The sequence below is a fragment of the Eucyclogobius newberryi genome, unplaced genomic scaffold (genome assembly GCF_026437365.1).
Source record: "Eucyclogobius newberryi isolate DKJ021-1_F unplaced genomic scaffold, fEucNew1.0.hap1 SCAF_10, whole genome shotgun sequence".
Classification (NCBI taxonomy): Eukaryota; Metazoa; Chordata; class Actinopteri; order Gobiiformes; family Gobiidae; genus Eucyclogobius; species Eucyclogobius newberryi.
The window spans coordinates 3,989,379-4,014,086 of record NW_027315724.1 but is presented as its reverse complement, the minus strand read 5'-3'; the positions used below and the strand labels follow the sequence as shown (position 1 = coordinate 4,014,086).

At 51.4% G+C, this 24,708-nt stretch overlaps 1 protein-coding gene across 1 annotated transcript in view; it reads right to left on the bottom strand.

The window, feature by feature from the left end:
• nova2 (NOVA alternative splicing regulator 2) overlaps window positions 1-23,393 on the bottom strand; it is a 54,817-nt gene extending 31,424 nt beyond the window's left edge. The window contains exons 1-2 of the mRNA XM_072459941.1: window positions 22,727-23,393; window positions 364-366 (exon numbers count right to left, since the gene is read on the bottom strand). Coding sequence (XP_072316042.1) covers window positions 364-366; window positions 22,727-22,883 — 160 coding nt within the window. The 5' untranslated portion in view covers window positions 22,884-23,393. The remainder of the gene's footprint in view (window positions 1-363; window positions 367-22,726) is intronic.
• Between the last annotated feature and the right edge of the window lie 1,315 nt (window positions 23,394-24,708).

Genomic DNA, 24,708 nt, shown 5'->3' with positions numbered 1-24,708 from the left:
TCCAACACTCAAATATAGTAGTTATGGACTAAGATTAATCATAGAAGTTTAAGTCAAGATGGATCTCACGTTAAATATCAAAACAGAATGATGAATAACTGCATTATTCATGAGAATCTGTCCATCACCGCTCAAGCTAAAGGAGGCGGACAACATTAGCAATTTTACAGTGTAACATTTTATTTAAGAGTATTTTATTCATAAACATAGCTAACGTTTCAGCAAACAGTTTATTTAATCAAGCAGTGTCCAGTTAGGCCTTCTGTTTTACCAACTCTCACAATGCATTGTGGGCCATACTAACCCTGGGGTATTACTAGCGCTGGACACGACTTCTCATTGTTGAGTGCACAACTTTTTCACCTGCTGGACATTGGGACAACGCTAAAGACGGCGTCGCGTGACTCCAAACAGTGCCCTCTGTAGGGACGAGTGTGGACTTTTGGACACAGTCTTTAAAACAGAAGCACTCACTTCCTGTTTGCCGCCTAATGACATCACAAGGTGCACTCCAGCACAATGAGCCTTCCGGGGACGAGCCCGGGCGCAGCAGTGAATGTGTGCTGTTTTGGTTTCCGTGGCTGTAGAGCCGTAAGAGGCTTATGCTGAACTCGGCCATGTTGACGGGGGCTGCATCAGGGATATTACTGGACCAGAAGTGCAATCAGAGCGGGATTAGGGGAGCGCACAAAATGGTGGCCCCCACAGCTGTGCTAGTGACAGAGGAACGGCCCCGTGAAGCGCCACGAGATCAACATGTGAGACGCACACGCACTAAACAAGGAGGGCCGCGTGCATCTGTCGCCATGGCACCCTGACCCGGCCTGGGGACACAGTTCTGGGGACACAGTTCTGGGGACACAGTTCTGGGGACACAGTTCTGGGGACACAGTTCTGGGGACACAGTTCTGGGGACACTTAAGGGACAGTGTGGTACTTTTTAATATTGGCTTGGTTTGGTTGTTTATTCCAAACATAAAGAAACAGTGATTAAAACACATGTACATTTGTATCTTTGTACTCTTCATAACACAATTTCTGACATGTGGCTTTATTGTTGTTATTGCTGATTGCTATAGTTACTGTCTCATGAAATAAACTGTCAATCAATACGCCAATATGTTTTTTTTACAACATATACAGGGCTTGATTTTGGATATTTTATTCAGTATTTGAGTGAAGTAGATCTGACTGAAAATTGCTGGTAAAACCAACTTATTGAGGTTAAAGAACGAAACGATCAGGCCTAGAATAAGATATAAACAAATCCTTGGGTTTGATCTGTCAAAATGGCGTCAGAGTGTAAAGTTGGTGTGTGTGGCGGCTGCATTAGGAGGAAGCGGCCTCTGGAGATACAGTGTGTAATATTAAATGTACAGCTGTCTCGTCTTCACATCCCTTTCCCCTGGTGTGATGAGTTGGGACTGGTTTGCGTCAGGGTTCAGCACCGGGCCGAGGCTGAGGACTCCAGCTGTCCTCACGAGTAGCTCATCGTGGCTCTGTTTGTTTACAGTAAGACGATCCATTCACAAATGAACTTCGCTCAACTGCACCACTGCAACTTCACCTTCCAATCGGACACTTCCACAGCCACATTCTCAGCAGTTTCTCTATCAAAACCTTGACATCATTTTGTGCCTTTTACAACCATAAGTACTGATGAATCTGAAACTCTGGACAACCACAAATCCAACAATCTATTTCATAATACTTTGACATTAGAGAGATTGTCTTGGAGGATTGAGAGTTCAAATCCGACGGATCCAGTCGAGTGAACGAGGCGATATATGACATTGATGCGTATTGTTCTGAGTGTTATTTTGGGTGGCACTAGAGTGTTGTTAGCACACACAGAGGCTATATATGGAGCAAGGCCTGGGACGGAGAGGAGGAGGATGAATGAGCAGCGCTAGCACACTCAATACTGCCCTGTCTCCTATATGCTAACAGGGGCCGGGCTAAAGAGCTGCAGCTGCACTGTTCTGGAGAGGAGACGAAAGAGAGCAGAGGAGAGAGGAGAGAGGAGAGAGGAGAGGAGAGAGGGGAGAGGAGAGAGGAGAGAGGAGAGAGGAGAGAGGAGAGGAGAGAGGAGAGAGGAGAGGAGAGAGGAGAGAGGAGAGAGGAGAGAGGAGAGAGGAGAGAGGAGAGGAGAGAGGAGAGAGGAGAGAGGAGAGGAGAGAGGAGAGAGGAGAGGAGAGAGGAGAGAGGAGAGAGGAGAGAGGAGAGGAGAGAGGAGAGAGGAGAGAGGAGAGAGGAGAGAGGAGAGGAGAGAGGAGAGAGGAGAGGAGAGGAGAGAGGAGAGAGGAGAGGAGAGAGGAGAGAGGAGAGAGAAGAGAGGAGAGAGGAGAGAGGAGAGGAGAGAGGAGAGAGGAGAGAGGAGAGAGGAGAGGAGAGGAGAGAGGAGAGAGGAGAGGAGAGAGGAGAGGAGAGAGGAGAGGAGAGAGAGGAGAGGAGAGAGGAGAGAGGAGAGGAGAGGAGAGAGGAGAGGAGAGAGGAGAGAGGAGAGAGGAGAGGAGAGGAGAGAGGAGAGAGGAGAGAGGAGAGGAGAGAGGAGAGAGGAGAGAGGAGAGGAGAGAGGAGAGAGGAGAGGAGAGAGGAGAGGAGAGAGGAGAGAGGAGAGAGGAGAGAGGAGAGAGAAGAGAGGAGAGGAGAGAGGAGAGAGGAGAGAGGAGAGAGGAGAGGAGAGAGGAGAGGAGAGAGGAGAGGAGAGAGGAGAGAGGAGAGGAGAGAGGAGAGGAGAGAGGAGAGGAGAGAGGAGAGAGGAGAGGAGAGAGAGGAGAGGAGAGAGGAGAGGAGAGGAGAGAGGAGAGGAGAGAGGAGAGAGGAGAGGAGAGGAGAGAGGAGAGAGGAGAGGAGAGAGGAGAGGAGAGAGGAGAGAGGAGAGGAGAGGAGAGAGGAGAGGAGAGAGGAGAGGAGAGGAGAGAGGAGAGAGGAGAGGAGAGAGGAGAGAGGAGAGGAGAGAGGAGAGGAGAGAGGAGAGAGGAGAGGAGAGAGGAGAGGAGAGGAGAGAGGAGAGAGGAGAGGAGAGAGGAGAGAGGAGAGGAGAAAGGAGAGAGGAGAGAGGAGAGGAGAGGAGAGAGGAGAGGAGAGAGGAGAGGAGAGAGGAGAGAGGGGAAAGGAGAGAGGAGAGAGGAGAGGAGAGAGGAGAGAGGAGAGAGGGGAGAGGGGAGAGGAGAGAGGAGAGAGGAGAGGAGAGGAGAGAGGAGAGAGGAGAGAGGAGAGAGGAGAGAGGAGAGAGGAGAGAGGAGAGGAGAGGAGAGGAGAGAGGAGAGAGGAGAGAGGAGAGAGGAGAGAGGAGAGGAGAGAGGAGAGAGGAGAGGAGAGAGGAGAGAGGAGAGAGGAGAGAGAGGAGAGGAGAGAGGAGAGAGGAGAGAGGAGAGGAGAGGAGAGAGGAGAGGAGAGAGGAGAGAGGAGAGGAGAGGAGAGGAGAGAGGAGAGAGGAGAGGAGAGAGGAGAGAGGAGAGGAGAGAGGAGAGAGGAGAGGAGAGAGGAGAGGAGAGAGGAGAGGAGAGAGGAGAGAGGAGAGAGGAGAGAGGAGAGGAGAGAGGAGAGAGGAGAGAGGAGAGAGGAGAGGAGAGGAGAGGAGAGAGGAGAGGAGAGAGGAGAGAGGAGAGAGGAGAGGAGAGAGGAGAGAGGAGAGGAGAGAGGAGAGGAGAGAGGAGAGAGGAGAGGAGAGGAAAGGAGAGAGGAGAGAGGAGAGGAGAGAGGAGAGAGGAGAGGAGAGAGGAGAGAGGAGAGGAGAGGAGAGAGGAGAGGAGAGGAGAGAGGAGAGAGGAGAGAGGGGAGAGGGGAAAGGAGAGAGGGGAGAGGAGAGAGGAGAGGAGAGAGGAGAGAGGGGAAAGGAGAGAGGAGAGAGGAGAGGAGAGAGGAGAGAGGAGAGAGGAGAGGAGAGAGGAGAGAGGAGAGGAGAGGAGAGAGGAGAGAGGAGAGAGGAGAGGAGAGGAGAGAGGAGAGAGGAGAGGAGAAAGGAGAGAGGAGAGAGGAGAGAGGAGAGGAGAGAGGAGAGGAGAGAGGAGAGGAGAGAGGAGAGAGGGGAGAGGGGAAAGGAGAGAGGGGAGAGGAGAGAGGAGAGAGGAGAGGAGAGAGGAGAGAGGAGAGAGGAGAGAGGGGAGAGGGGAGAGGAGAGAGGAGAGAGGAGAGGAGAGGAGAGAGGAGAGAGGAGAGGAGAGGAGAGAGGAGAGAGGAGAGAGGAGAGAGGAGAGAGGAGAGAGGAGAGGAGAGAGGGGAAAGGAGAGAGGAGAGAGGAGAGGAGAGGAGAGGAGAGAGGAGAGAGGAGAGAGGAGAGAGGAGAGAGGAGAGGAGAGAGGAGAGAGGAGAGGAGAGGAGAGGAGAGAGGAGAGAGGAGAGAGGAGAGAGGAGAGAGGAGAGGAGAGAGGAGAGGAGAGGAGAGAGGAGAGAGGAGAGAGGAGAGGAGAGAGGAGAGGAGAGAGGAGAGGAGAGAGAGGAGAGAGGAGAGAGGAGAGGAGAGTTCTTCTTCTGCTTGTATCAGTGACCACAGGGCTGTGACCTCCAGAGGAAAGAAGTTCTACACAAACTAAAAAGCTGTTTTCGGGCCGTCCAGGGAAGCAGTGCATTGGACAATGTTGGTCACATGACATTTTACACAATTACTTTATCTACTTTAGAGCATGTTTTAGCGGCGAGACTTTTCCCTCGTTCTCCATTTAAACCAGCAGAATTCCCGCTGGACCGGAAGTGCTATTCCAATGAAAGTGTTGATCCGTGAGAACGAGACGGAAAAGTGGGCGGGGCCATAAGCTCCACAGGGATGCGTCCCAGTCGTCCTCAGAGGTCGGAATTTCAGAGCTCCAACTTGTAAATCTACACTGGAACACTATGTTTGAGTCGGAAAAGTTAGACATGTGGCGAGTTTGAATCCCGCTCTCCACAATTTGTTGCATGTCATCCACCAGTCTCATTCCCCAGTCTCATTCCCAAGTCTCATTCCCAAGTCTCATCCACCAGTCTCATTCCCCAGTCTCATTCCCAAGTCTCATTCCCAAGTCTCATCCACCAGTCTCATTCCCCAGTCTCATTCCCAAGTCTCATTCCCAAGTCTCATCCACCAGTCTCATTCCCCAGTCTCATTCCCAAGTCTCATTCCCAAGTCTCATCCACCAGTCTCATTCCCCAGTCTCATTCCCAAGTCTCATTCCTCAGTCTCATTACCAAGTCTCATTCCGAAGTCTCATTCCCAAGTCTCATCCACCAGTCTCATTCCCCAGTCTCATTCCCAAGTCTCATTCCAAAGTCTCATTCCCAAGTCTCATTACAGCAGGAACACCTCCACGCTCTTGTGGTGTTACACTGTTACAGCAGGAACACCTCCACGCTCTTGTGGTGTTACACTGTTACAGCAGGAACACCTCCACGCTCTTGTGGTGTTACACTGTTACAGCAGGAACACCTCCACGCTCTTGTGATGTTACACTGTTACAGCAGGAACACCTCCACGCTCTTGTGGTGTTACACTGTTACAGCAGGAACACCTCCACGCTCTTGTGGTGTTACACTGTTACAGCAGGAACACCTCCACGCTCTTGTGGTGTTACACTGTTACAGCAGGAACACCTCCACGCTCTTGTGGTGTTACACTGTTACAGCAGGAACACCTCCACGCTCTTGTGGTGTTACACTGTTACAGCAGGAACACCTCCACGCTCTTGTGGTGTTACACTGTTACAGCAGGAACACCTCCACGCTCTTGTGGTGTTACACTGTTACAGCAGGAACACCTCCACGCTCTTGTGGTGTTACACTGTTACAGCAGGAACACCTCCACGCTCTTGTGGTGTTACACTGTTACAGCAGGAACACCTCCACGCTCTTGTGGTGTTACACTGTTACAGCAGGAACACCTCCACGCTCTTGTGGTGTTACACTGTTACAGCAGGAACACCTCCACGCTCTTGTGGTGTTACACTGTTACAGCAGGAACACCTCCACGCTCTTGTGGTGTTACACTGTTACAGCAGGAACACCTCCACGCTCTTGTGGTGTTACACTGTTACAGCAGGAACACCTCCACGCTCTTGTGGTGTTACACTGTTACAGCAGGAACACCTCCACGCTCTTGTGGTGTTACACTGTTACAGCAGGAACACCTCCACGCTCTTGTGGTGTTACACTGTTACAGCAGGAACACCTCCACGCTCTTGTGGTGTTACACTGTTACAGCAGGAACACCTCCACGCTCTTGTGGTGTTACACTGTTACAGCAGGAACACCTCCACGCTCTTGTGGTGTTACACTGTTACAGCAGGAACACCTCCACGCTCTTGTGGTGTTACACTGTTACAGCAGGAACACCTCCACGCTCTTGTGGTGTTACACTGTTACAGCAGGAACACCTCCACGCTCTTGTGGTGTTACACTGTTACAGCAGGAACACCTCCACGCTCTTGTGGTGTTACACTGTTACAGCAGGAACACCTCCACGCTCTTGTGGTGTTACACTGTTACAGCAGGAACACCTCCACGCTCTTGTGGTGTTACACTGTTACAGCAGGAACACCTCCACGCTCTTGTGGTGTTACACTGTTACAGCAGGAACACCTCCACGCTCTTGTGATGTTACACTGTTACAGCAGGAACACCTCCACGCTCTTGTGGTGTTACACTGTTACAGCAGGAACACCTCCACGCTCTTGTGGTGTTACACTGTTACAGCAGGAACACCTCCACGCTCTTGTGGTGTTACACTGTTACAGCAGGAACACCTCCACGCTCTTGTGGTGTTACACTGTTACAGCAGGAACACCTCCACGCTCTTGTGGTGTTACACTGTTACAGCAGGAACACCTCCACGCTCTTGTGGTGTTACACTGTTACAGCAGGAACACCTCCACGCTCTTGTGGTGTTACACTGTTACAGCAGGAACACCTCCACGCTCTTGTGGTGTTACACTGTTACAGCAGGAACACCTCCACGCTCTTGTGGTGTTACACTGTTACAGCAGGAACACCTCCACGCTCTTGTGGTGTTACACTGTTACAGCAGGAACACCTCCACGCTCTTGTGGTGTTACACTGTTACAGCAGGAACACCTCCACGCTCTTGTGGTGTTACACTGTTACAGCAGGAACACCTCCACGCTCTTGTGGTGTTACACTGTTACAGCAGGAACACCTCCACGCTCTTGTGGTGTTACACTGTTACAGCAGGAACACCTCCACGCTCTTGTGGTGTTACACTGTTACAGCAGGAACACCTCCACGCTCTTGTGGTGTTACACTGTTACAGCAGGAACACCTCCACGCTCTTGTGATGTTACACTGTTACAGCAGGAACACCTCCACGCTCTTGTGGTGTTACACTGTTACAGCAGGAACACCTCCACGCTCTTGTGGTGTTACACTGTTACAGCAGGAACACCTCCACGCTCTTGTGGTGTTACACTGTTACAGCAGGAACACCTCCACGCTCTTGTGGTGTTACACTGTTACAGCAGGAACACCTCCACGCTCTTGTGGTGTTACACTGTTACAGCAGGAACACCTCCACGCTCTTGTGATGTTACACTGTTACAGCAGGAACACCTCCACGCTCTTGTGATGTTACACTGTTACAGCAGGAACACCTCCACGCTCTTGTGATGTTACACTGTTACAGCAGGAACACCTCCACGCTCTTGTGGTGTTACACTGTTACAGCAGGAACACCTCCACGCTCTTGTGGTGTTACACTGTTACAGCAGGAACACCTCCACGCTCTTGTGGTGTTACACTGTTACAGCAGGAACACCTCCACGCTCTTGTGGTGTTACACTGTTACAGCAGGAACACCTCCACGCTCTTGTGGTGTTACACTGTTACAGCAGGAACACCTCCACGCTCTTGTGGTGTTACACTGTTACAGCAGGAACACCTCCACGCTCTTGTGGTGTTACACTGTTACAGCAGGAACACCTCCACGCTCTTGTGGTGTTACACTGTTACAGCAGGAACACCTCCACGCTCTTGTGGTGTTACACTGTTACAGCAGGAACACCTCCACGCTCTTGTGGTGTTACACTGTTACAGCAGGAACACCTCCACGCTCTTGTGGTGTTACACTGTTACAGCAGGAACACCTCCACGCTCTTGTGGTGTTACACTGTTACAGCAGGAACACCTCCACGCTCTTGTGGTGTTACACTGTTACAGCAGGAACACCTCCACGCTCTTGTGGTGTTACACTGTTACAGCAGGAACACCTCCACGCTCTTGTGGTGTTACACTGTTACAGCAGGAACACCTCCACGCTCTTGTGATGTTACACTGTTACAGCAGGAACACCTCCACGCTCTTGTGGTGTTACACTGTTACAGCAGGAACACCTCCACGCTCTTGTGGTGTTACACTGTTACAGCAGGAACACCTCCACGCTCTTGTGGTGTTACACTGTTACAGCAGGAACACCTCCACGCTCTTGTGGTGTTACACTGTTACAGCAGGAACACCTCCACGCTCTTGTGGTGTTACACTGTTACAGCAGGAACACCTCCACGCTCTTGTGGTGTTACACTGTTACAGCAGGAACACATCCACGCTCTTGTGGTGTTACACTGTTACAGCAGGAACACCTCCACGCTCTTGTGGTGTTACAATGTTACAGCAGGAACACCTCCACGCTCTTGTGGTGTTACACTGTTACAGCAGGAACACCTCCACGCTCTTGTGGTGTTACACTGTTACAGCAGGAACACCTCCACGCTCTTGTGATGTTACACTGTTACAGCAGGAACACCTCCACGCTCTTGTGGTGTTACACTGTTACAGCAGGAACACCTCCACGCTCTTGTGGTGTTACACTGTTACAGCAGGAACACCTCCACGCTCTTGTGGTGTTACACTGTTACAGCAGGAACACCTCGTGTAACTTTGACATTCTAATCACGACACTTTGGACTAAGGACAATCGGACTCGGACAGTTTTCCAGTTTTAAAGGGCATGAATGGAAACGCAGAGAGTGAAGAGATTTATCGGACGGAAACATGTCTGAGCTCTGCAGGTCTCAGCTGTGAGCAGAGGAAGTATGGGCAGAATGGGTCTCAGAGGCCCCTGTGTTGGCCCCTGTGTCGGCCCCTGTGTCGGCCCCTGTGTTGGCCCCTGCAGCAGGTGGCCCTTTTGATGGTGGCTCAGGAAGGAGGCGGCTCATTAGCATACAGATGCCCTGAGCCGAGGCAACACTGGGGCTTCTTTCTCTCTGTGGCGCAGCAGGTGGAACGCACAGAGCGGCCCTCAGGAGCCCATCTATATTCAGGGCTCTACTCTTCACAGTGGGCGGGCTAAGTCAGGCTCCTGCTGGGATTGGTCGAGGCAGAGCTCAGATCAGAGCTCTGCGGGCGCTACAACCACACAGGGAGCAGACCTGTGTCCAGCACCAGGGGCCCACAGGAGGGAGGGGCCATGACTGGGAAGAGCCCATAACTGACAGGGGCCCACAGGAGGGAGGGGCCCTTGACTGGGAAGAGCCCACGACCGACAGGGGCCCAGAATATTCCCCATTCTTCTGTTTTGAAGGAGCTTAGAAAATAACCTGTTTGGGACTTTCTCTCTGGAACATGAACACTACGTTTTGAGCTTGAATACGACATTTCACTCAAACGTAGAGAATATGATTACTTTTCAATTTTACAAAAAAGTTTAAAGTTTAAATCACAGAACAGTTATGATTTGAGGAATAAAACACGTTCACACCTTTTTGTCGTGTGTAAATTGTACTTATTAATGACATAGACTGTTTCAGAAGGTGGAGCCCGCTCCTGCAGGTGTTCAGGAGGAGCCCGAGCCCGCTCCTACAGGTGTTCAGGAGGAGCCCGAGCCCGCTCCTGCAGGTGTTCAGGAGGAGCCCGAGCCCGCTCCTGCAGGTGTTCAGGAGTAGCTCGAGCCCGCTCCTGCAGGTGTTCAGGAGGAGCCCGAGCCCGCTCCTGTAGGTGTTCAGGAGGAGCCCGCTCCTGCAGGTGTTCAGGAGGAGCCCGCTCCTGCAGGTGTTCAGGAGGAGCCTCTTGTCACACGTTTCAGGGTTTTCTTCTGAAACTGTAACTTTACTGATTTTAAATAATGATAACGATTTACCACAAGTTCTATCCCACCAAACTACGTCATATTAGAAAACTACAGAAACATGGCATATGTTTATTTAAGTGTTTTATCATTTACTTCAAATAAAACACCTTTTTTACCCAGTCAGCAAAAATAATGGTTTGAATTCTTAATAAATTCAATTAAATCAACAAATGGGCCTTAATCAAATGCAGGGCCGTCCCCGGGGCCGTCCCCGGGGCCGTCCCGGCAGTGGCAGAGGTGCGGGTCTTACCGGGGTAGAAGTCTTTGGACTTGGACAGCTTGATGGTGGCCCCGGTCTCCTTCTGCAGCTGCACGATGGTCTGGCCCCCCTTCCCAATGATGGAGCCGGCCGCGTAGCTGGGGATCAGCACTTTGAGGAAGTACTCTCCTTCCTCTGAAACAGGAAGCAGGAAACAGGAAGTGAGGAGTAGCACAGACAAACGCACAGGGGTTAGGGACGAGGGAGAGAAAGGCTTTTTGGAATGAGGAGAGGATGAATTGGAAGAAACATTGAAACCACAAAAAATGGACCTTGACTCTGGAATAAAACTTAAGGAAATGAATGAGACTCTCGTGTTTGGAAGTGCAAACTCAGCCTGGTGCTGAGGTCAACATTCAGTCCAACCAGTTTGAACGAGGCAGCGAAATAAAAAGGTCCATTTGACGTTTGTAGACCAAAGAAACAAATGACATGTTCTTCAAGACCTACATTTTCTAAAATTCCGTTGTGTATCGCTGACTGTTACTACTTCTATCACTGCTCATCCCGCTCATAACAACTCATGACATCAGCACCAATAATGACCACATTCACACTTCATCCGATCTGGATCCAAGAACTGATTCTTAAATGACTTGGAAGAGCAGATTCCTCTTCTTCTACAGCTCCAGCTCATATGAGAAAAGTAGAAAAAGATTCAGTTCTATCATCTCGACTCTCACCCAAGAGTCATTCTCAATCTGCCAATCGAGAGCGGGAACTATGATATTTATCCTCCTCCTGATAAAGGGTGTTTTTGGTTTCACTTGAAACTAGCCTCTTTGTTTACTATCAGCCCTGCAATGGGCTATCAGCCTCCTATTGTCCCTGGCTCACTCTCCCTCCTCACTGAGGACCTGATTAGCATCAGAATTCTCTGGCCGTCGACCTCTCCACGGCTTCAAGACACTATTATAAACGACCTGAAGGTTGAATCTTAAACCATCGTTACTGTTTAAGGACGGATTCTCTTTTTGAACAAAGTGGTTTGTGTCTTTAAGATGCAGGTGCACGGCGCCCTGTGGTCTTGAACTCCAGTGTCTTCTGTGCTGATAAAGCCTCTTGTGCAGTGGCTCTTTGGTCTCACTTTGTGGCTCTTTACAACTTTCTTCACTCCATTGGACAGAATAAACTACATTGCTCTGTTTTTGTTGCATCTTGTCCAGGATGAACCAATAAGTCATATTTAGGAGAACATAATAAATAAATAAAATATTGAGCCGATCCAAAAGGCCTCCTCTCCTTGTGTTCTGCTGTAAAGTATATTTATCAAAATGCTCAACATTTCAGACCACCAGACCCTAAAACCACTCTAAAACCACCCACACACTGCTCTCATGGGTACTGCTGATGCCGCGAGTGATCTGGGGCACCCACACACTGCTCCCATGGGTGCTGCTGCTGCGAGTGATCTGGGGCACCCACACACTGCTCCCATGGGTGCTGCTGCTGCGAGTGATCTGGGGCACCCACACACTGCTCCCATGGGTGCTGCTGCTGCGAGTGATCTGGGGCACCCACACACTGCTCCCATGGGTGCTGCTGCTGCCGTGTGTGATCTGGGGCACCCACACACTGCTCCCATGGGTGCTGCTGCTGCCGCGAGTGATCTGGGGCACCAACACACTGCTCCCATGGGTGCTGCTGCTGCTGCGAGTGATCTGGGGCACCCACACACTGCTCCCATGGGTGCTGCTGCTGCTGCGAGTGATCTAGGGCACCCACACACTGCTCCCATGGGTGCTGCTGCTGCCGCGAGTGATCTGGGGCACCCACACACTGCTCCCATGGGTGCTGCTGCTGCTGCGAGTGATCTGGGGCACCCACACACTGCTTCCATGGGTGGTGCTGCTGCTGCGAGTGATCTGGGGCACCCACATACTGCTCCCATGGGTGCTGATGCCGCGAGTGATCTGGGGCACCCACACACTGCTCCCATGGGTGCTGCTGCTGCGAGTGATCTGGGGCACCCACACACTGCTCCCATGGGTGCTGCTGCCGCGTGTGATCTGGGGCACCCACACACTGCTCCCATGGGTGCTGCTGCTGCGAGTGATCTAGGGCACCCACACACTGCTCCCATGGGTGCTGCTGCTGCCGCGAGTGATCTGGGGCACCCACACACTGCTCCCATGGGTGCTGCTGCTGCTGCGAGTGATCTGGGGCACCCACACACTGCTCCCATGGGTGCTGCTGCCGCCGCGAGTGATCTGGGGCGCCCACACACTGCTCCCATGGGTGCTGCTGCTTCTGCTGCGAGTGATCTGGGGCACCCACACACTGCTCCCATGGGTGCTGCTGCTGCGAGTGATCTGGGGCACCCACACACTGCTCCCATGGGTGCTGCTGCTGCCGCGAGTGATCTGGGGCACCCACACACTGCTCCCATGGGTGCTGCTGCTGCGAGTGATCTGGGGCACCCACACACTGCTCCCATGGGTGCTGCTGCTGCCGCGAGTGATCTGGGGCACCCACACACTGCTCCCATGGGTGCTGCTGCCGCCGCGAGTGATCTGGGGCACCCACACACTGCTCCCATGGGTGCTGCTGCTGCTGCGAGTGATCTGGGGCACCCACACACTGCTCCCATGGGTGCTGCTGCTGCGAGTGATCTGGGGCACCCACACACTGCTCCCATGGGTGCTGCTGCTGCGAGTGATCTGGGGCACCCACACACTGCTCCCATGGGTGCTGCTGCTGCCGCGAGTGATCTGGGGCACCCACACACTGCTCCCATGGGTGCTGCTGCTGCGAGTGATCTGGGGCACCCACACACTGCTCCCATGGGTGCTGCTGCTGCCGCGAGTGATCTGGGGCACCCACACACTGCTCCCATGGGTGCTGCTGCCGCCGCGAGTGATCTGGGGCACCCACACACTGCTCCCATGGGTGCTGCTGCTGCTGCGAGTGATCTGGGGCACCCACACACTGCTCCCATGGGTGCTGCTGCTGCGAGTGATCTGGGGCACCCACACACTGCTCCCATGGGTGCTGCTGCTGCGAGTGATCTGGGGCACCCACACACTGCTCCCATGGGTGCTGCTGCTGCCGCGAGTGATCTGGGGCACCCACACACTGCTCCCATGGGTGCTGCTGCTGCCGCGAGTGATCTGGGGCACCCACACACTGCTCCCATGGGTGCTGCTGCTGCTGCGAGTGATCTGGGGCACCCACACACTGCTCCCATGGGTGCTGCTGCTGCTGCGAGTGATCTGGGGCACCCACACACTGCTCCCATGGGTGCTGCTGCTGCTGCGAGTGATCTGGGGCACCCACACACTGCTCCCATGGGTGCTGCTGCTGCTGCGAGTGATCTGGGGCACCCACACACTGCTCCTCACGGCTTCACACATCCAAACACGGAGAGAGAGAAGAGTGGGCGGGCTGAGGCCCAAGGGTCACACAAACTAACTGTCCAAAAGTAAAGTGTCCAGGCTCAGCTTTGTGTGACCTTTGCAAGTTTGCGCTCAAACTTTGATTACATAAGGTGGATAACATGGAACAGAACGTGGGCTGGAGTTTGACTCATTACACCACTTTTTGAAGCTATTCTGAAACAAGTAATGGCACTTTAGCTTATTTGTGTGGACAGAAGAGACGTTTGTGCCAGTTTTTGTTTTATGTGGATAGGCCCATTACAGAGATATTAATCATAAACCAGGTCCAACATCTGCATTAAATTTGTAAATAGCATTTACAAATCCTGGAACGTCATTATGATAATGATGTAAGAGTGATGACATCATCGCTTAACATTCCCAATGACAAACAGAGACAGAACCGCTTTGACGCTACTGTCCAGGAAGTTTGGAATTCGGGAGCCAGTTTCCAGTATTTTCCCTTTAGCCATTAGCATTAGCATTAGCCCCCAAACATTGCAAATTCTGAATAATCAAGAGTTTTAGCAAATCGAGAAGAGAACATTTACATGAGTTAAATATTGTTGAGTGTGTCAACACATTGCTGTTTAATTAAACAATTCTAAAACAGGCAGTTAAGCTAAAGGCTTAAGCTAAGCTAAAGACTTAGCACATCGGGACCACCTCCTCTTTTAACCTCTTCTTAATGTAGAAAATAAACAGGTTATATTATTTTACTCTTCATTTATATGTGAGAAGCAGAGTCCAGCTCAAAGTGGGGTCTGCACTTCGGGGTCTCGTGAGTATCATGCCATTCTATTCCACTAAAAAAGAGACAATGTCATCATAAATATCTTTGCAGACGCTACATGAAAAACATGAACCGTTTTGGCCCTTGGTGCAAAATCAAGCCAAACGTTTGACAACAGGACCTGGACTACAGCCGTCCGGCCCCTGAGCACCAGCCCCTGACCACCGGCCCACCTTGACCCATAACTCCAGCACTACACAATGTAAACATGTTCAAAAGGTCAAAGGTGAGGCAGTATCCTCCTGATCCTCCATGAGCCCCACCCTGCCCTCTGAGGGCACCACAATAAATAATACTGCATCCACCACAACAGAGCCGCAGTAAACAGTGCAATCTGTTGCTAGGGGCCCCTGCAGCGCCGCCAGGCCCAGAATAGGCCCTGTGTGCCAGAGACCGAGGCTCAAATCCTGGGATCTGGTGTCCAGGCACTGCAGCGGGGCCAGGCCGGGCCAGGGGGCGGGGCCAGGCCGGGCCAGGGGGCGGGGCCAAAGAGATGGACTGTATTATACATATAATATTCAGAGGGTTACACACACACACACATACATACACACACACACACAGACACACACACACACACACACACTAACACACAGACACACACACACAGACACACACACACAGACACACACACACTAACACACAGACACACACACACAGACACACACACACAGACACACACACAGACACACACACACACACAGACACACACACACACACACACAGACACACACACACACACACACACTAACACACAGACACACACACACACAGACACACACTAACACACAGACACACACACACAGACACACACACACACACAGACACACACACACAGACACACACACACACACAGACACACACACACACACTAACACACAGACACACACACACACAGACACACACACACACACACACAGACACACACACACACACTAACACACAGACACACACACACAGACACACACACACACACAGACACACACACACAGACACACACACACACACAGACACACACACACACACTAACACACAGACACACACACACACTAACACACAGACACACACACACACAGACACACACACACAGACACACACAGACACACACACACACACACACACACACAAACAACTTTTCTGGTGCTAAACCCGCAGACTTAGCTTAATGAAGCTAGCACACATAGCAACAGCTGTTTTCTGTTTATTGACACACTGAGTCACGTCAAGAGCCAAAATATGATGTTTCCAGGTCATAATGCGTCTGACATAAAGAGAGGTTCAAACGTGGCCCAGAGGCTTTGAGACAAGTCAAAGAAATGCAGAAAAGGCTGAGAATAAACCGGAAAAGGTTTCTGGTTTACTCTAGCTTCAGCCACGACTCACAGAGCAATGAAGTGTATTCAATCCAAGACTCAACAGCCACTGTACAAAAGGCTGAATCCAAACAGAAGACGCACAAACACTTGGAGGAGACATCAGGAAAATCCCTCTTCAAACTGAACACAGGGTTAGGCCTTTTAAGATTTAAGAAGAATAGAATTTACGTTTTTACGTAATTTTAATTTACGTAAATTTAGCATGTTGACACTTCGACAGAACAGGCCAGTTGTATGCTAACCAGGTACTCATCAGCAATGAGGGAGCTGCAAATAACACTAGGATCTTTATTTCCCATTAGGGTAACGAAGAAGATTAGTCTCTGGTGATACGTAGGCAGTGTAAACAAATAGATTCAAGGCTATTACCCAGAAACTCCTGCCGGAGGGGGGGGCTTTGGCAGCTCAGAGTAGCAAACATATTAAAGTTCTCAGACCAGGTCTGCAGATTGAGAATGACTTTCGGATTGGAAGTCGAAACGTGTGATTAAGAAGTATAATTCACGTAGGGTTCTGATGCATTAAAGGAGCAATGGACGATTTTTCGGTCCCCTCAGGTGGAAGTGCACTTGCCACTCCCCCGTGCACATGCCACTCCCCCGTGCTCATGCCACTCCCCCGTGCTCATGCCATTCCCCCGTGCTCATGCCACTCCCCCGTGCTCATGCCACTCCCCCGTGTGGACTGATACAACACACACGTGCGTTTGTTTATCAGCGCGACGGATCTCATCGCATCTCTCGTCTCCCGTAGATTTCTGTCCACTTCTGAGTCAGCTCGAACTGTCTTTCTCCGTCTTCATTTTGTCCCGTACACTGAGGGAACTATATTATGATAGATCAATGCGCTTAGACACAGGGAAACATGGGGACGAGCCACACGAGGCTGCAGGTGAGCAGTAGGTGCGTTTTATGATTGATACGTGGCAGGACTAATCGGCAGTCCACGCCACCAGGAAATAAGACTCAGATTTGGGTCAAAAAAATCGTCCATTCAATCTTTAAGAAAACATGAGTCATGTTTGTTGCTCACGTAGCAGAGCTCTGCCTCTGGCCCCGGGGCCGGGCCCTGAGCCTGGACATGCACTCAGCCATTAAAGAGCCGTTCAAAAGCGCTCTAAAAAAGCTCAAAAAAAGAAAATATCACAGACAGTAATCTTCCTGAGCATAAAACATATCATAATATCTATGTTCTGACATAGCCCAGATAGCGAGGGCACTGAGCCTTTTGTCCCACTTCTGGAGGAACTGCCTGTCCTGAAGTGGGACACTGTGACCCCTCCCTCTGCTCCAGGGGCTTGGAACACATTCATCCGCCTTAAGCAGTGAGAGTGTGTGTGTGTGTGTGTGTGTGTGTGTGTGAACGGGGGGGGTGCTTTGTCTAACAGGACACCCCCCTCCCCCTGCTTTTGTTGCACTGTCGCTGCAGCAGCTGTCCACAGGCTGAAAGATGGCCGCCCTCGCACTCAGAGCAGTGTCTGGGGAACTTTCTTTGGACTCCAGGCCGATGATCATGAGCTCAGCACCATTTGCACCAATGATTAGAAACAAACTATGAGTTACACAAACTTTTCCAAACCATGGTTTGCGATTGAGTGGGAGAAAACAGCCTAATCTGTGATTTGACTGTGCGTGTTCTTCACGTCATCACAATGACGCTCGGCGCTCTCTCTATTCGCCATAATCAGCTGTAATTCTGCTTGTCTCCACACTGTGGCAGTTAGCTAAACGGTCTTTTTTTTACAATGACAGGGTTTTTCATAGCTAAAATCTCCTGGTCTCCATGGAGACAGGTACGTTTGCATGAGACATACATGAGGTCTAGGTCAGGCCGGTCCGGAGCGCGCTGCCCTATGGGAGCACTTTCCTCTGTTTGCTCCTACTTTCCCCAGCAACAATGTCCAGTACTTGAGTTCTGTCGTCCTTTAAGCCTCGGACAATCTGCTGCTCGTCACAGGGAAACACTTCAGTCGAGCCATTTCTATTATGAAGCCGTTTATATTATGTTGCTATTTACAATGAACAAAATGTAAGGCAGAGCAAAATAATATGTCTGTTTGCCGTAACCCGACCGACCAGGTATAAAACTAGCCGACTGGAAAAAATATATCAGCATTTTGTCAAAATGACGCCAAATTCTTTTATTTGTCTTATACTTCTCACCGACCGTTCTTTTCAAACGCACCGTGTTGAACAATTTTATAGCATTGGTCAATTTATCTATCTTCCTAGGGGGCAAATAACACATTGCACCTCGCACCCGTTTACATTATCGGTCCTCCATATGCTTCTTTACAGAACAGACCATGCAGGTGTTGCCACCGCTCATGTCGTTCTTCATCATTGTGTCAATTTCATATTAAATTTGTCCTGCGCACTTTTGCGCTTTGCATTCTGGGACAGAAACACGCCCAGCAGTGTAATCACAACAAACATGGCGGCGCCCGTGTCCCCCGCATGTTCCCCCCGCTCGCCTTCGCTACCAAAATAAAGGATAACGCCGTACAAAAGGTCAATTTTAGATTATTCTATTGAAATATCTTAAACTCAGGAGATTTAGTCTCCCGATCGGGTTTATCGAGACGTTCTCCATCATTGACTGTTGAAGCCTGACCCCTGGACTGTAGAAGCCTGACCCCTGGACTGTTGAAGCCTGACCCCTGGACTGTAGAAGCCTGACCCCTGGACTGTTGAAGCCTGACCCCTGGACTGTTGAAGCCTGACCCCTGGACTGTAGAAGCCTGACCCCTGGACTGTAGAAGCCTGACCCCTGGACTGTTGAAGCCTGACCCCTGGACTGTAGAAGCCTGACCCCTGGACTGTTGAAGCCTGACCCCTGGACTGTAGAAGCCTGACCCCTGGACTGTTGAAGCCTGACCCCTGGACTGTTGAAGCCTGACCCCTGGACTGTTGAAGCCTGACCCCTGGACTGTTGAAGCCTGACCCCTGGACTGTTGAAGCCGATGGGCTTCGATTTGGATCCTTTTTTTGCCTTAAAAAAAAAAGAGAATTTACCTACCGACCGACCCACTTGAAAAATGTTGGGTCGGGTTACAGCAAACAGACAATTTATTTGGGGCTAGAGATGATGATCTACTCATGTTGTACTTAAGTCTTCTTTAATGTCATTGTTTGGGCCTGTGGAGATAAGCAGGTGGCACACGCGCTAGAGGTGGCACACGTGCTAAAGGTGGCACACGTGCTAAAGGTGGCACACGTGCTACAGGTGGCACACGTGCTACAGGCGGCACACGCGCTACAGGTGGCACACGCGCTAAAGGTGGCACACATGCGCTAAAGGTGGCACACGCGCTAACGGTGGCACGTGCTACAGGTGGCACACGCGCTAAAGGTGGCACACGTGCTAAAGGTGGCACACGCGCTAACGGTGGCACGTGCTACAGGTGGCACACGCGCTAAAGGTGGCACACGTGCTAAAGGTGGCACACGTGCTAAAGGTGGCACACGCGCTAAAGGTGGCACGTGCTACAGGTAGCACACGCGCTAAAGGTGGCACACGCGCTAAAGGTGGCACACGCGCTAAATGGCACACGCACTACAGGTGGCACACGCGCTAAAGGTGGCACACGCGCTAAAGGTGGCACACGCGCTAAAGGTGGCACACGCGCTAAAGGTGGCACACGTGCTAAAGGTGGCACACGCACTACAGGTGGCACACGCGCTAAAGGTGGCACACGCGCTAAAGGTGGCACACGCGCTAAAGGTGGCACACACGCTAAAGGTGGCACGTTCTACAGGTAGCACACGTGCTAAAGGTGGAACACGCGCTACAGGTGACACACGCGCTACAGGTGGCACACGCGCTAAAGGTGGCACACGCGCTAAAGATGGCACACGCGCTAAAGGTGGCACACGTGTTACAGGTGGCACACGCGCTAAAGGTGGCACACATGCTAAAGGTGGCACACGCGCTAAAGGTGGCACACGCGCTAAAGGTGGCACACGTGCTACAGGTGGCACACGCGCTAAAGGTGGCACACGCGCTAAAGGTGGCACACGCGCTAAAGGTGGCACACGCGCTAAAGGTGGCACACGTGCTACAGGTGGCACACAGGCCGTGTTCCAGACATGTTCTTAACAAACATTGCTTTACTCTCGGACGGATTTTGACCAAACACATTGATAATGAAGTTAAACTTTCTGCAGAAGATAGAACAATATTGACTTTTCAGTTATAGTTATTGTAAGTCAAAAACAGCAAACCATGTCCATGCGGCTAGTGAAAGCAACCCAACAAACAAACAAACAAACAAACATTTGTGAAGGGAAGCTCTGGTGAACAGGATCAGATGTTCAGTGCACTGGTCTATGCAGCGGTCAGTGTAGTGGTCAGTGTAGTGGTCAGTGGTCAGTGTAGTGGTCAGTGTAGTGGTCAGTGTAGTGGTCAGTGGTCAGTGGTCAGTGTAGTGGTCGGTGTAGTAGTCGGTGTAGTAGTCAGTGGTCAGTGTAGTGGTCAGTGGTCAGTGTAGTGGTCAGTGTAGTGGTCGGTGTAGTAGTCGGTGTAGTAGTCAGTGGTCAGTGTAGTGGTCAGTGGTCAGTGTAGTGGTCAGTGTAGTGGTCGGTGTAGTAGTCGGTGTAGTAGTCAGTGGTCAGTGTAGTGGTCAGTGGTCAGTGTAGTGGTCAGTGGTCAGCGGTCAGTGTAGTGGTCGGTGTAGTAGTCGGTGCAGTGGTCAGTGCAATGGTCAGTGTAGTGGTCAGTTAAGGTCTACTTGTGCTGCCTAGTGGTTGAGGGGCAGCACGTATGCCAGGCTCCAGGTCTTGTGAGTTTGAATTGACTGTATGTCCTCCTTCTCTCTCATCCCCATTTCACGCTCAGCTGTCCAGTCTAATAAAGCCTACGGGCCCAACAAAAAGGTTAAGCTGTACTTAATTAACCCTTGTGAGGGAAATTCATCTGATCTCCAGATCATGAGCTCAGCTTGGTCAGGACCTTTGCTGGACGATTCTCTTTTGTGCAGGTTTGAAGTGATTTTTCAGAGTAAATGAAATTTGATCGATTTCTAGTTATATTGTTTCAACATCAGCATCAACTCAAAGAAATGCATATTGGTTGAGCCCTAGTCAATACACAGTACAGCGGTCAGTACAGTGGTCAGTAGAGTGGTCAGTACAGCGGTTAGTACAGTGGTCAGTACAGTGATCAGTAGAGTACAGTGATCAGTACAGCGGTCAGTACAGTGATCAGTACAGCGGTCAGTACAGTGATCAGTAGAGTACAGTGATCAGTACAGCGGTCAGTACAGTGGTCAGTAGAGTACAGCGGTCAGTACAGCCATGAGTATGGGGTGAGGTGGTGTGGAAAAAGCGGGTGGCAGTGAGTGACATATGGGTGCATGCAGGGACCTGGAGTGGGCACAAAACCCCAGCCCAAAGGTCAAAGGTCAAAGTGTAGGGTTCAGACAGAGAAGAGCAAAAGAAGTGGGGCTTACCATGAGGGTCAGAGTCTGCAGGAGGGAATACAAGGCCTTCACTTTCAAACAGAGGCTGCAGGAAGGCCACTACAGAGAGAGAAGTGTTACTCAGCCGCCTGCTCAGGCACCGCACTCTACGCACCGCACTCTGCGCACCGCACTCTGCGCACCGCACTCTGCGCACCGCACTCTGCACTTTAACAAGGACCAAAGGCATTTCAGGAGAATGGGTTTTATTCCATTTTTTACACTAATCCAAAACACAGCACTTTCAAAATTAAGAATCTAGCAGCGAAACAAAAGTGGGAGCAAAATGTGTCCATTATCATTACACTACGCTTTTTCCTTTGATGATAATAAAAATACAATAATTATTAATAATAATAATAATAATAATATTATAGATTTATAATAGATTTATATTTTTATATAAAGCAAAAAGGCTGTCAAACAAATATCTGATCAAACGCATTGGCTTAAAAGGTACTGCTTTCTCTCTAATGTAGGAGCTGCTGCTGTCAAGACCTGGGCATGACCTAGTGACTGACCCTGGACTGACCCAGGACCGTCCCTGGACTGACCCTGGACTGACCCAGGACGAAGAGTCCAGAGGGTCTGAGGCAGAGGCCTACAGTATTAGCCATGCTGTGGCTCCACTCTTACACATGTTGCCTACAGATGGGTGCCTCTGCTCCCATGGCCTACAGTCACTGGGTCAGTGGCCGACAGAACTCGGGCAGGAGTCGGTCTGCTCACATGAATGTACTTTTGGACATCTGACTTGGGACTAATAACCATAAGCTACACCAAAATAACTGCAGCACATAAATGGCCCCGTGTGGGACAGCTGCACTTAGATCAGAGCAGAACCTAATGCATGGGGCTTTAAATCTTGACAGAAATGTGGTAGGCCCACAGTAGGCCCACAGTAGGCCTACGCTCTCCTTCAGCAGCAGCTCGTTGTGAATACAGTGTACATGCGTGTTGCGTGCGTGTCCATGATGCTGATGGTTGGGATGCCGCGGATGGAAATGCTTGGCGCGTGACATTTAAACACAACCCAAATATGGTGATTGTCATGGTAACAGATCCATCACACACTCACGCACTCCGTGGACGCGCGCGCGGAGCGGTGTCGCAGTGAAAGGCCGCTCCGCCGCCGCTTCTTTATCCGCTTTTATTATTGGACAAAGCGGCGGAGGCTGACGTGAGATTACAAGGTCACCGTGACGCGGCTGCGCGCGCGGGCCACCTCCGCCACCGTTTTCCGCGCAGTGAAGACGCGGCGGCGCGGTGGTCAGCTCCATCACACACGGAGCGTAGGGCCCGGTCCCCTTCGTCCCCTTTGTTCCCCGCTACACCCACAGTCCGCGCGCTGACGCTCCGCCGCCGGCGCGCCGCGCCGCGCCGCCGCACCTGCTCGGCATGCGCGCTCTTACCTCCGGTGTTGGTGCGCTTGGTGCTGCTGGCCTCCGTGGGGGTCTCCAGGGGTCTTTTCCGTGAGTCCGGCGGGTCCGCCTCCATGAGCGGCTGCTGACTGTGGTGGTGAGCGGTGGCGAAAATGCCGTTCTGCTGCACTGCTCCGCCGGCCATCATCTTGGAGCTTGTTCTGTGGCACCCGAGCGGACGTTAGATCCCGTCCCCTTTGTTGTGTCTTGAGGCTGCGTAGCCGCGAGCGCGTGAGGCGTCCTGGAGGCGCGCGGGGGGAGAGTGCGGAGAAGAGGCCTGCGCGTGACGGAGCCTCAGAGATGCTGCGCGCTCGAGACCAAAACTGTGCAACGGGGGAAACGAGCCAAAGTGCGTCAGTTTTCCATCGCAAAACAAACACTCGGCTCCGGTAAGTGTGTCATTCCGGACGGACGCGTCTTCTCGTGAGCGCCAGGGAAAAGATGATGGCGCTGCAACGCAACGCAGCAGCAAAAAGGCTTCGCAAACACACGATCCCGACAGGCGCGCGTGTCCGTGCGTGTCCGTGAGCGTCCGTGAGCGTCCGTAGGGCAGAGGGCTGGATTGGACCCGTTGGTCGTGCGCTTCCACCGGGCTGCAGAGGCGGACTGACGGGCTGAAGCAGAGATGCTGCAGTGGTGCTCAGAGCATCTCCCTCTCACTGGCTGCTGCTGCTGCTGGAGCGCGCGCGGGGGGCGGTGACGTGCGCACGCGATCACGACGCATTTACGTGCGCTGGGACAAGGACGCGGCACTTTGCGCCTCATATATATAAATATATATAAATATATATGTAGTCCTCAGTCATTAAGCCTTACTTTTGATCTACAAAAATGTAAACACAGACATTGTAATACATTTGGTCAGTTTGCTCTCTCATGTTACACACCTAAAGATGTTTCACTATTTCATTTAAAGTCGCTGTTCGGAACTGTTTTTAAGCAAAGCGGGTATGTTTTTTGTTTAGTTGTTTCCTTCTATCGCACAGAAACCTGAACCTGTGTCCTTACACCTGTGTCCTTACACCTGTGTCCTTACACCTGTGTCCTTACACCTGTGTCCTTACACCTGTGTCCTTACACCTGTGTCCTTACACCTGTTACACCTGTGTCCTTACACCTGTGTCCTTACACCTGTGTCCTTACACCTGTTACACCTGTGTCCTTACACCTGTGTCCTTACACCTGTGTCCTTACACCTGTGTCCTTACACCTGTTACACCTGTGTACTTACACCTGTGTCCTTACACCTGTGTCCTTACACCTGTGTCCTTACACCTGTTACACCTGTGTCCTTACACCTGTGTCCTTACACCTGTGTCCTTACACCTGTGTCCTTACACCTGTTACACCTGTGTCCTTACACCTGTGTCCTTACACCTGTTACACCTCTGTCCTTACACCTGTGTCCTTACACCTGTTACGCCTGTGTCCTTACACCTGTTACGCCTGTGTCCTTACACCTGTTACACCTGTGTCCTTACACCTGTGTCCTTACACCTGTGTCCTTACACCTGTTACACCTGTGTCCTTACACCTGTGTCCTTACACCTGTGTCCTTACACCTGTGTCCTTACACCTGTGTCCTTACACCTGTTACACCTGTGTACTTACACCTGTGTCCTTACACCTGTGTCCTTACACCTGTGTCCTTACACCTGTTACACCTGTGTCCTTACACCTGTGTCCTTACACCTGTGTCCTTACACCTGTTACACCTGTGTCCTTACACCTGTGTCCTTACACCTGTTACACCTCTGTCCTTACACCTGTGTCCTTACACCTGTTACGCCTGTGTCCTTACACCTGTTACGCCTGTGTCCTTACACCTGTTACGCCTGTGTCCTTACACCTGTTACACCTGTGTCCTTACACCTGTGTCCTTACACCTGTTACGCCTGTGTCCTTACACTTGTGTCCTTACACCTGTTACGCCTGTGTCCTTACACCTGTTACACCTGTGTCCTTACACCTGT